The following is a 13,711-nucleotide window of genomic DNA, read 5'->3' as shown; positions in this document are numbered from 1 at the left end:
AGCTGCCAAATAGTTAAAAAGTAGTGATTTTCAGTTTTAGTACTGATAAATGAGAAGGATACTGATTGCACAAAATATTGAGTTCTAACGTTTCAGTTTTATGTGTTGTCCCATGGCATTTCTTTGAAAATACAGATTCTTAACAAAATAATGATTATAAACTTTTAAAATACTGAAACCTATTTGTTCAGGTTATCAGCTCTGGATGATAACCTTAAGACTTGTGATGATTTGCAAACATGAAAGAACCACTCTGATTGGTTACTGGCCAGTGTTTCGAACAAAGTGCTCATGCAACAATGATCTTGATTGGTCATTGGCATATAGAATATGAGTTCCAACCTTTAATATGGTGGCCTTGATGCTTATTTTCTCATTTCAGGGGAGTTTACCTGGATGTAGAATCAGTGGGGGTTTATCAAACCTATCGTTCTCATTCCGAGGGAAGGACGTCATACGAGAAGCTATGCATAGTGTATTCTTATACCATGCTATTAAGGTTCGTCTATCTTTAATCACATTTAATGTACTGAAAGAGTGACTGTGTGATAAATTTGACATTGTATTGGCATGTGATATGAAGGGGTAAGTTTACATTTAGAAATGAAATAGAATACCGGTAAGGTATTTTGATACGTGTTTTATGTAAGTTGATGAATTGCCTTAAAGGTAGGATACACAGTTTGCAGGTTTTGGGAAAAACTCACTTGAAGCTTACAGATATCCAAGAGTTTACCTTACCTAAGTCGTGCTTGCACAAGTCAAATAATCGTTTAAGTCGAACATTTTTTCAAGTCTTGTTCTACTTATATTCTAATGTTTTTAACCCTTCATACGTCAAATTTTGTCTAAGTCAAAGCTAGTTCTTCAGCCCCAACAGATTTTACTTTGTTGACCATGTATTGACCATGTACAGATATTAATGGTAATCAAAATTAATAATTTCCAGCGTGATAACTGAATGTATCAATCTACAAAAAGCAACTTCCTGGATAATGGAAGTGCATTAAATCCTGCTGGAATTGGAGCAATTTGTTGTCAACTGGTCAATACTTTAGATTGTATTCAATGTTTTTATGTTCTATTAATAGGCTGGAATGGACATGGGTATCGTGAATGCTGGAAACCTTCCGCTCTATGTTGACATTGAACCTAAACTTCTTCAACTATGTGAAGATCTTCTGTGGAACAGAGACCTACTTGCTACTGAAAAGATATTGGAGTATGCCGAGGTAAGGCTGGTTTCATCTCTCCACTTCCTTCAGATTTGATTTCTTTTTGGGTGAATATTGATTAGTTATTGATGGTTCATGGTGATGATGATGATGATGGTGGTGGTGGTGATGATGATGATGATGTTGATATTGATTAATGATGTTGTTTAAGTGTAATTTTCAGTAATGTCTTCTATTGAATAATAATATTTCAGTAAAGTCCTTACAGGACTGAATTGCGTTATATAAGAACTACATGATGATGATGATGATGATGATGTTAATGATGTTGATATTGATTAATGATGATGTTGTTTAAGTGTAATTTTCAGTAATGTCTTCTATTGAATAATAATATTTCAGTAAAGTCCTTACAGGTCTGAATTGCGTTATATAAGAACTACATGATGATGATGTTGATGATGTTGATATTGATTAATGATGATGTTGTTAAAGTGTAATTTTCAGTAATGTCTTCTATTGAATAATAATATTTCAGTAAAGTCCTTACAGGTCTGAATTGCGCTAAATAAGAACTTCATTATGATGATGATGATGATGGCGATGGCGATGATGATAATGATAATGATGAAGATGATGATGATGATGGTGATGATGATGATGATGATGATGATGTTTAAGTGTAATTTTAAGTAATGTCTTATATTGAACAATATAATTTCTGTAAAGTGCATTGAGAGTCCTAACATGTCTGAAATGCGCTATATAAGAACTACATTATTAAGATGATGATGAGGATGATGAGGTGATGAGGTGATGATGATGATGATGGTGATGATGCTGTTGATGATGATGATGTTTAAGTGTAATTTTAAGTAATGTCTTATATTGAACAATATAATTTCTGTAAAGTGCATTGAGAGTCCTAACAAGAACTACATTATTAAGATGATGATAATGATGAGGTTGTTGAAGATGATGAAAATGATGGTGTTAATGATGAGGGCGGTGTCAGCAACACTTTGAAATTATGTGCATGCTTGCGGTATGATGACAATAGGAACAGATAATGTAATATTACGCTAGAGAAATTTACTAATAATGTCTTTACTCTTTAACAGAACCTCGGAGCTGGAGCTAAGAAAGCAGTTGCAGACGAGTCATGGAGGAATGATAGTGTGGAGGATAGATTAGAGTATTCACTCGTCAAGGTAAATACCACACAGACTGTCTTATGGGTCTACTCAGTACGATTCACAGAGGGATGATAAAGATTTTTAGTGAAATTCAGAACTACATTGTCGAGATGGACAGTGTCATGACTGGCATGATTTGCTGGTTCAGTGTTGCTGTTGGGAATTGATCCAATACAAAGGACTCTGGTGGAGACTTTGGTAGTGAACGTATGATACAATTTTATTATACAGGCCAGGCAGGTCAATCAACAGGCATGGTATCCATGTTGCGTGAGGTGTATGAAGTGCTGAGATATCAATACTGATATCGTAACAGGAATGACTCCAAATGAATGTTGATTTCTTTCTAATTCATTAGATTTTTGATTGATATCATGGTAATTTACGTTACAGCCGAATTGGCAACTCTTGGGCAGTATGATGTGCAAACCCAAAGTGTATCTCTAATATCTGTTATGAAGAAAAGCTTCTTTATCTGCTGGCTTTATAGGTTGGTCACGCGTAGCTTTGACATGAGCACCCGGAGATGAATCACATTCCTTTGCGATTGAATATGGAATGGTGATGAAATTGTTTGATCCACTCTTTCTAAACGTTTTATCTTCAGGTAGTCAGTATTCTTGTAGTTGTGCAGCTGTTGCTTCCATTGTGAAGATGTCACTTTCTTGTGACCTTCCGTTGACCTTGTCATTTAGATAAAGGGAATGAGATCTTTGATAACGTTGCTTGACTGAACTTAGTAATATTCACATTTCATGTCTTAAACACCCGCTTGTTGATAGGTAGAGTGTTGTCATAGCAAACAGGAAAGGGCATGATGCGTCTATATAGAGATAGCCAGACATATTGCATATATAGTATAGACTCGTCATTCACCAACATCAAGAAGTATGCGTTTTAGTTCAAGTTGTATGGAAATTTTCGTATAAGTGATGAAGCTGTCATGGGTCAACAATGTCCAATATCACAAAATTTTGCAAAACAAATATGTTTAGCCGAAGAGTTAGAAAAAAATATTTAAAATCTTGGGCCTTCATATAAATAAAGATAGCGACGAACTAGCACTATACATCAATGATATTCATGGGTAATGACAGATATTAATAATGTAAAATTTTACAGAAAATTAGAAGAGGGTGTCACTGTTGTGTGGAAGGTGTCGGTCAATTACTATTAATCTATGTTTTAGGAACCTAGGTCATGTCTTTCAATTCACAAAGTTAATTTTAATGCACTTATATAATTTATGTTAATAAAAAAGAAAGATACAGCGATGCTATTATATATCCTGAATATTGCTGGTACAGTGCACGAGCATTTTCTTTGAGACTATTTAGAAAATCAGTGTGGTGGTGGTGATTTTTTTACCTGATTGCTAAGAAAGCATGAATGCTTGTAGGTAAGCAACCAGAGGACCGACGGCTTAAGGTCCTCCTCGAAGGACCTGGTACTGAGGATTAATGCCTTACCAAAGGGCACTAGCGCACCAAGTGGGAATCGAAACCCGGGTCACCGGAATACGAATCCCCCGCTCTACCGACTGAGCTATCGCGCCTCCGTGTGACTTGTTCATTTGTTGATTGTAATATATTTTCTTTTCTTTTCCACAGGGTATTGACAAGTATGCAGTAGAAGACACTGAAGAAGCAAGGCTGAATAGTGAGAGATATCCAAGACCATTGCATATCATTGAGGGACCACTCATGAAAGTAAGAATCCTCACAAACAACTTGTTTCATCAAAAGTTTTGTCAGTGATTTTCACTGACTGAAGCGCCATCGTTGGTGGCGTTTCAACAGCGACATTTACCTCATTTCAAGCTCCGTTTTCATAGTTTGCAGAGTGAGACTTAGGCGCCGCTTGTCCGACGGCGGGGTCAACACCAAATCTTAACCGAAGGTTAAGTCTTTTAAATGACAGCATAACTTAGAAAGTATATGGACCTAGTTCATGAAACTTGGCCATATGGTTAATCAAGTATTACTGAACATCCTGCCTGAGTTTCAGGTCACATGACTAAGGTCATGATCAAGGTCGAAGGTCATTTAAGGTCAATGAACTTTGGCCAAGTTAAGGGTATTTGTTGAATTACCATCATAAATTTGAAATTTATTGGTCTAGTTGATAAAAGTTGGACATTAGAGTAATCAAGTATCACTGAACATCTCATGCAAGTTTCAGGTCACATGACCAAAGTCAAAGGTCATTTAAGGTCATTGAACTTTAGCCATTTTGGAGGTAATTATTAGATTGCTGTCATAACTTTCAAAGTTTATAGTTTATGAAATGTGGATATAGGGGTAATCAAGTATCACTGACAAGTCTTAGGTCGCATGATCAAGGTCAAATGCAGAGCTGCCAACCATTACGTTTTTGCCGTAATCATTACGTTTTTTCATTCAAATTACGGCATTATGGTTTTTCTTTTCAAATTACGTTTTTTGACAATTTTGATAATGTGTGAACATAATTGTATGTATGTGGAGTGCGTGTTGAGCCCACTGAACTAGAAATACGTATTTCTAGTTCAGTGGTTGAGCCCGAGATGAGCCTGGTATTTGCGCGTGCGTAGTCGCCCGCCGGCCGGTTTTCCAACGCACTTTAATAATTTGATAGCGTGCACGTACATATACGTTAGTTGAATATGCGAGCGGCATGCATGGTACGAATCGCGATGTATAGCGACTGGTAAATACGTCTGTAAGGATGATGACGTCATCCAAGATGGCAACTTACGATGACAAACGAAAGGATCGAGGATGATTATGTTTTGATCATCATTTGAAAGGAAATAACAGTAACTGCGGTCTAAGGTACGATATTTCTGAATTTTATATATTTTATCTTAAATTTGCATGTAATTTCTTTCCTATAAAGTGATGTTTTATGTACAAAAAAACGATCCGAAAATCAGATTTCAGAATTTAGATCTAACGTTACTGCTAATACGTTGTCTTTACGCACGGGCCAACACTCTTCAGGTGATCGAGCCAACGTTTGTTCTTGCAGCGCAGAGCGAGGAGTACGATGAATTGGGTAGGGTAATTCCCAAATGTAGTAAGAGAAGAGTCCATTTGTAATGGAGGGGGATTTGGAGGTTTGAGGGAAATTATTATTCCATTTGCAAAATTTTACAAAAATACTCATCATATATATTAAAGATTGAATCATCAAAAGATATTTTTCATATACTTTAAAATTAATTGTTGTGATAAAGAAATGAAATTTTGAGGCTATTTTCTTGAATTGATTAATATCAATTCCCTTCGGATAACGGTACTGTCTGGTTAATTTTCATCAACTCGTAATCGTATCAAACACGATGAATTCGGCTTTGAAAAGACCTGGAAAGCTCTTCATTGTCCCTTGAAGTAATAATTCTGGGTGATTTTAACATTTATTGATAGTTTCACATGATTTATACTAGAGAGATGTCCTACTGCCTTTGGAATTCATTAAAAAAGTCGGCACTTTAGCATTCAGTTTAGCAGGAATGGGAAGATTTCTTCCCCGGTTCTGGCGGCCTAGATGTCTGCTCTATAGTGCCGTCACTGCTGGGGATGATTGAGTGTGCGTGCAGTGTGATTGAGGCTGAGCTGTGCACATCGTGAAGTGATTTACGATGGGACTTTTGTGGAATGATTTCAACTTCTTATCTATAGATCTATTTGAATTTTAGATTAGATTGATTTATGAATAATTTTTCTATGTTTGTGGAATGTTACATGTACACTTCCATTTTATGACACTTTAATTTTAAAGGGTACTGTTTGGCAAAAACAATGTTACTTGGGAAGAGAAGTCTGAATTGATGTCAACTTTTTTTTTATATTTCTCTTAGTCTACAATTTGGTAGTTTTGTCAGGAAACTCAACATAAAACAATTAATTATTTTAGAAGTGGAAAGGAAGCCCCAGAAAAATGGGGCCCTAAAAATGTTCACCAGAACTGATTTTGGTGCCCCTGAAAGAATTTTTTCTCGACAGATCTTCACTTTGATAAGTGCCGGAGTAGGTTGCACTACAAAATGAAAGGCCTACTTGTCATTTTTAGAAAAATTTGCCTAGGTGCCCATTTGACTAGAATAAAAGTGGCCTTCATGTCCTTTAGAATGGCCTTGATACCCCTTGAAATTTTGGGGCATCCAAGGCCACTTTGCCGGTTGCCCCAAGCTGAAAGTGCCCATTTGAAAATGGCCTTGCCCCTCTCAATTCTTAATTCAAGCCCTGCTACTGACTTAATTAAAATAAGGGTCCAATTTGTAACGCTCCGTTACTTAGCCCAGACTAGGCCTAGAGATTAACTTTTTTTTAATTGTTCACTGCATACATACTTTTTGCATTGGATGTTTGTCGCATGTCGTTTTAAGGTTCGTTTTAACACATTCCTTTTTTTTGTTGGAAATTCCTTTTTTTGGCCATAATGATTCCTTTTTTTGCTTGCACAAGGTTGGCAGCTCTGCAAATGTCATTTATTGTCAATGAACGTAGTATTGTATCATTATTTAAATGGTGTATTTTGTGAATAATTATTTTATAGTAGTTTTCAAAGTCAGCACTGCTGCTATATTGAATCGCGTGATGCAGGAGAGACTGCCAGAGGCGCTCCACTTTTTTAACATGAATCTGCCTTTTATACTTGCATATTTTATTTTAAGTTGTATATATTTTATATGTCTGTATATACCATTTGTAACTTAATGTAATTCAGCTGGTCGGTTGCTATTTTCATTGTATATTTGAAATAAACCATTCGATAATTCAATAAAAAAATAATTAGCTCTCAGCCAATCAGATGCAAGGATTTCAGTAGCTTATAACAATAGATCATCATCATTTGTTGCATAAAATGCTCCCTGTACTAAATATTTAATGTTGTTTTGTCATGCTACTTGTGACCTTGAGCATTTTAGTTATAATGGAACTAATACCGTTTCAATCATATTTATGCTTGTTATTGATTGATATGACCCTCTAGCCTACTTGTGAAAGAAAAAATATCTTATTTGACTTAATGAGAGGCCATAGCAGTCACTCTTCGCAGTTATTTTGGGAAATGATAAAAAAAAAAAGATAAGGAAAGTATAGCTATATTTCACCATGATACTTCATGTTCCATTTGTTTTATATGGAAACTTGGTAGTTATCTGTATTTAAACAATACTAGTGAACAGATGCTGTCTGGTAATACTGTGACAAGGGAAAATATTCAAGAAATTTAAGTAATGATTGGTCAAGCAACTTATTTTCATCTTTTCTGTCTGTAGAGTCAAATAATTTTGTCTGTCCACAAATAAGTATTCCTTTTCACACAAACTGGAAATATTATTTTCTAATTTCTTTTCCTGTGTTACAGTCACCCAAAGAAATAATAACATTCAATTCCAGTCACTATATTTCTGAGAATATCCACCTTTTTAACCAAAGGTTAATAATGTGCAATTACCTCTATAAGCTTGGCTTGTTCTGTTTCCAGGGTATGAGTATTGTTGGTGATCTGTTTGGAGCGGGTAAGATGTTTTTACCTCAGGTTATCAAATCAGCGAGGGTGATGAAGAAAGCCGTCGGTCATCTCATTCCGTTCATGGAGAAAGAAAAGGAAGAAGCCTTCAAGGAATCGGGACAAGAACAGGTTAGCTTCATATATAATGAGAGATAGGGAGAAAGAGAGAGAGAGTGGGAAGGTAAGAGAGAAAAGGATGGGAGAAGAGAGGAAATGAAAGAAGGAAAGGGACAGAGAAAGACAGCTAAGATAGAGGAGGATATGATGATGTAATTGGGAAGGGCCAGTAGCAGGATGCTTAAAGTAATTATTCATTCTCATGGTGAATTTGCTTTGAACTTAAATCATTTTATCTGGGAGCCGTTTCATAAAAATGTTCGTAAGTTAAGAGCGACTTTAAGAACGACTGGTGAACCTTTCTTACGCGCTTAACCATCGCCAATGAATATACATTTTCCACAAGAAAGGATCACCAGTCGTTCTTAAAGTCGCTCTTAACTTACGAACAGCTATATGAAACACCCACCAGGATTCTAAGAGAATATGACAATCAATAATTTCCTAAGAAATTTCATGTAAATTTCATCAAACTTTTGATACTCCTGAAAAGTTTCATTACTCTGAATTTAATTATAAGCTTATCTAATTAATCCAGGGTGCTGTTTCATAAAGCTGTTCGTAAAGTTACGCACAACTTTACGAACGACTGGAACATGTTCTTTACATAAGTCAGCTAGGGATATATCATATAGCACAAGAAAGGGTCAACAGTCATGCGTAAAGTCATTTGCAACTTACGAACAGCTTTGTGAAACGGGCCCCAGGTTTATTGAAATTGATTCTCACCATCTTATTTGTGTTCATTAAGGGTTAAAACATCTTTATGGCAGTATAAATGATATTTGTTCAATAATCAATGTCAAATGTTAATCAATTCAATAGTGGAGCGTTGTGGCCCAGTGGATTAGTCTCCAGACTTTGAAACAGAGGGTTGTGGGTTCAAATCCCAGCCATGGCGTAGTTTCCTTCAGCAAGAAATTAATCCACATTGTGCTGCACTCAACCCAGGTAAGGTGAATGGGTACCTGGCAGGAATTTAATCCTTGAAATGCCGAGCGCGTAAAAGCTGCTTGAGCTACAGCCAGGGTAATAATATCCAAGTCCTTTGGAAGCGCATAGAGACGTTAGTCATTATGTGTCATGCGCTATACAAGAACTGACTATTATTATTATACATGCTTCCAGTCTTTCAATAGCGGTACCATAGTCCTAGCCACGGTCAAGGGAGATGTACACGACATCGGCAAGAACATTGTAGGCGTTGTATTAGGCTGTAATAATTACAGGGTAATTGACCTTGGGGTCATGACCCCATGCGAGAAGATACTCCAGACAGCTATTCAAGAAAAAGCCGGTAAGCAAATAAACAGTCCACAGTCATACATTTTAGCTGAATTGATTCATTAATGTTATGATTAGTTTGCTTTAGAATGTTTCATGCTTGCTATGCCTTCATTTGGGTGCATTTCATATTGAAAATGTCTCTTTGATGATAATATAAATAATTCAATATTTATATAGCTCCTATAAGAATTTCTCTAAGCTGTTTGCATTACAAAATCTAACCGTTTGATTTAATTAACTAAACTCAATTACTAACTGAACTACCTTTAATAACTTAACTACAAACTTAAAGGACAAATTATCTGTGAAAATAAGATTGATTACAATGTGCAGAAGAGATATGTCGTACTCCTTTAAAGGAACTGAGAGAGGAATGAGATCTTAAGCTAAGGGGAAGTGAGTTACAGAGTGTAGGAGCCGCAACTGAATTTTTCTTTAGATTGTAGATATATATATGTATTAATGTCATGTGATTTTACATTATTTGCTCTTCTTATTTTTGAATTTTTTTTAGTTTGAAAAAAAAAATTATTGGAAGAGAAAGCTGATAAAAGGCAGTGAAAATTTTGTAATTAACTGATGCATATAAAATGGTGCAGAAGAAATGTTCATATTTATGCATTTCCTTACTTGTTGTGAAACAGACATTGTTGGACTATCTGGTCTGATAACACCCTCTCTTGATGAGATGATCCATGTTGCCAAGGAGATGGAGAGACTTGGTTTCTCCCTTCCGTTGCTCATAGGGGGCGCTACAACTTCTAAAACCCATACAGCCGTCAAGATTGCACCGTGCTACTCCTCACCTACTATCCATGTACTAGATGCCTCCAAGAGTGTTGTAGTGGTAAGCATTCCTTTCTGGGCAATTCCGTGAAAATAATCACCCTTTTGTTTCCTGCTTTACGTCATCAACTGCTCAAGCCCTAATCATTTGAGAGCACTGCAAATTTTCAAATGATTAGAAAACTAAGATAAATCGTTTAAGGAAGGTTGTAGATATAAAAGAAAAACATGAAAATCCACATTTTATTGTCTGAAATAGAAATCTTAGAATAGAAATATTCTGAAAATTCATATTGCCCAATTGATCTTGGGCCCGGCCGCCACTGAGCAGCGCCAGATCGACGTAGCTCTATGCCTTGAATCGTTGAACGCCAAACCGGGTAGCAGCAATTCCCATCTTTTTACGTCTTTTAGTCTGACATGGCCGGGGTTTGAACTTTCAACTTTTCTGTTGTGAGACGGACGCTGTACCAACTTAGCCAATACACCAACGGTGTGTGTTTGGGTCGGATGTACATATGTACCCTAATTTGCGCCTATTTTAAAAATGATCATGAAGTTGATTTTCAATCAAAAATTTTTCACAGCTCACACAAATTTAATCAAAACCATGAATACCAAACAGAAGGCAAGATCCAAAAGTAAAATTTGCTTAACGGAATTATAAAGTAGGTCAAGGGTTTTGCCGGTATCACGATCTCAAAATTCCATGGCGATCGACTAGTGCGCGCTCGGCTGAAAAGTGTCATAAAAAAGTGCGACCTTAATTTGCGCATGGTCGTTTTGCAAGGATTTAGAAAAGAAACCAAGTAGACATAGGTAAGATAATTATATCAGACGGAGGTTAAAATGCCATTAATTTGGTTGGTACCACATTTTACTTACTTATTTGGAGAGCGATTTCTTGATGCTTGTCGAGAAGATCGGATTTTCTCGGAGTGGATGCAAAATGTAACAAAATTTGCAGATGTTTTGCCAATATTTTCAAAAATAGAGACCTTACCTTCAAGAAGATTACCATACTCAGTAATTTGAAGTTGCTCTTTCTGTTGGTGATATCAGTTTTTCAAGATATTAATTAGATATTGAGATATTCGACTGTGCGCAAAATTAGGTAATGCGCGAATTAAGGTCTCACTTCCATACTTAATGGAATTGTCCTGCTCCGATGATTGGTGGATGAATTTGATTACTCTTTATTTGATTTCTCTATCCCACCAACAACTTTTCTTCAATTTGTTCACACTTTACCTCCCCCTTTCTATGATGGACTACCGTCACCAAACACAGACTCTCCTCTGCTCGACACTCTACATAAACAAAAGAAATTACAGTGAATGATCAACTGTATCGCATTCTACTGTGCTTCCTGAATACACATATATTTTGTTTAATCATTGTTTTCATGAAGTATATTGCCATCATTTTATGGTTTTTCATACGTTCTTTAAACATATTCAAGCAGTCCTGCATTTTATGATACACATGACAAAGAGTTAATATGGGGAGAAGTGTTCATATTGTCCCTGACTTCAAAAAGTGATGCATGAGCTTGAAATCAAAGGGAATTTAATTTTTAGTAAATGGCTTTTAAGATTCACCTTGGCTTTTCAAATTCTTTTGAAGTTCAATCAAGAAAGCTTTAAATGAAGTTTATTTCCTGAAATGCAAAATATTGCACTCTCTTTTTCTATGTGTATTTATTTTACATGATTCTTGATTTTGGGGAAAATAAATCATCAGGCACATACTCTTTGACACATTTCTTACAGTATCACCCCCCCCCCAAAAAAAAAAAAATCCATGAACTCAATATCAAACTATTTCAACACTTGACCTGTACTTTGTTTACATCTAGTGTTCATCATTAATTGACCAAGATCAGTATGATGACTTTGTTGAAGACATCAAAGAAGAATATGAAGAAGTTAGAGAAGATCACTATGATTCTCTTAAGGTAAGAAGATCAATTTTCTTTGGTCCCATATACAGTGTCAGTCTGTACAGTAGTTCCATAATAAGGTAGAGGACAAGGGATGGGAAGAAGGGTTGGGTATCTGAAGCTATAACAACATTTTCTTTGTAACTTGTTTTTCTTCAAGTTTTGTATGTGTTGAACTAAGACCTAGGGCTGAATCAAATTTTGTTTGTGTACTCAAAGTCTACTCTTTTTTTTATATGTATTTACCCCTTTAGAAGACCAATTTCTTCATTGCGAATGTAAATGAATTCTATTCAGTTCTTTTCAATTTAATATTTTCATTATCATTTGATGACATAAATTGCAAATGCACTTGTCTCAAATTCAATTTCACATGAATGATAGATAATTTTCAATTACCTACTCCGTGCTCTTCTTTGAATATAGTAAGAGGGATGGATGCGTCGTTCTATTGAACTCATACTGCATTTATACTGAGCTCATCATCATCTGATAAATGCTGCTTGGCAATTCCATAAAATATGTACGTCCGGCCCCCTAAATGTGGGACCTTCATAAAATTTTCTGTCTCTGATTTATTGTTCTTTTGATGGTCTGTAATGCTCTCAAATGACCATGACCTGGTCAGATTATGAAGTAAAGCAAGATATGAGAAAAATGGGGGTCGGACGTACAAAAAAGTTGATAATTTTGTGGAATTGCCCTGCTATGATCCCTGTATCGCAAGGCTTAACGATAGATCTTAGGCTTGATTTTGACGATTTGATTGTGAAGTGTATGCAATTCAAATCATTCATAAAAACTTGTTCTATGATCATTGCTAACGTTTATGTTACAGGGCTGTCATGGTGTTTTAGTTGTCAGGTTGTGTTATTTTCTTTATTTTTTCCATTTATTTTCTTTTCCCCTTACAGGATAGAAAATATCTTTCTCTGTCAGAAGTCAGAGAAAGGAAGTTTGAAATCGATTGGAGCGTCTTTGAGCCTGGTAAGTCTTTCATCTGCACATTCTAATGCCACTCAAATAATTTTTTTATGTTCTGGAGTTTTTTTTTTTAAATAATGATTTAATGATGTGTGTTTCATCGTTGGGATTCATTTAGATCTTTAAATTGTTATATTGATAATTAAAAATGACACAGGAAGAAGTTACAGTGCTATCATGAATTTCGTTTGTTTAAACATTTACTTTTTGTTGGGGAAAGTATTAAAGTATATGGATTTATGAAATATTAAATCCTATGTTTAGTATCTGTGCCTATCCCAAAAGTAGATGACACTGTTCCAATTCATTACTAGATTATCTGAAAATATATAACCTAAAATGTCTGTGATACGAAGGATGTAATTGTAAACATGTGTTTTGTTGGTTTTTTTGTTGGATAAATTTACAGATTTTACATCAAGATTAAATTTTGATCTGGTGTCCAATTATAATGAATTATCTGCATATTTTTGTCTTGTTAATATTAAATTCTTCTTGAGCATGGAATGGGCTGAAAATTTCTGATGGAATCTTTGTCTGTAGCTGTCCAATTTTTATTACATTTGTAAAGTAAATGCACAAAGGACTATTTTTATATGAAGATAAAAACACATTACTCTGAGGGGGCACCAGATGACATAGTCATAATCTAAAAGCTAAAAAATGCCAAATTTAAATTCTAATGGCTGAAAAAGCATTCAATGGACACTACACTTTTGTAA

The 13,711-nt window shown here is 35.5% G+C and overlaps 1 protein-coding gene across 2 annotated transcripts in view; it reads left to right on the top strand.

Moving 5' to 3' along the window:
- The window catches only part of LOC135154785 (methionine synthase-like), a 52,704-nt gene that overhangs the window by 24,559 nt on the left and 14,434 nt on the right, over positions 1–13,711 (top strand). For both annotated transcript variants that reach the window (XM_064102691.1, XM_064102692.1), the window contains exons 12-20: positions 383–499; positions 1,092–1,232; positions 2,297–2,386; positions 3,982–4,080; positions 7,847–8,002; positions 9,119–9,287; positions 9,922–10,124; positions 11,922–12,020; positions 12,920–12,992. In XM_064102691.1, the coding sequence (XP_063958761.1) occupies positions 383–499; positions 1,092–1,232; positions 2,297–2,386; positions 3,982–4,080; positions 7,847–8,002; positions 9,119–9,287; positions 9,922–10,124; positions 11,922–12,020; positions 12,920–12,992 (1,147 nt within the window). The remainder of the gene's footprint in view (positions 1–382; positions 500–1,091; positions 1,233–2,296; positions 2,387–3,981; positions 4,081–7,846; positions 8,003–9,118; positions 9,288–9,921; positions 10,125–11,921; positions 12,021–12,919; positions 12,993–13,711) is intronic.

This window comes from Lytechinus pictus, chromosome 7 (assembly GCF_037042905.1).
Source record: "Lytechinus pictus isolate F3 Inbred chromosome 7, Lp3.0, whole genome shotgun sequence".
NCBI classification, from domain to species: Eukaryota; Metazoa; Echinodermata; class Echinoidea; order Temnopleuroida; family Toxopneustidae; genus Lytechinus; species Lytechinus pictus.
Note: the sequence above shows the minus strand (reverse complement) of the source record. Positions and strands in the feature narration are given on the sequence as shown.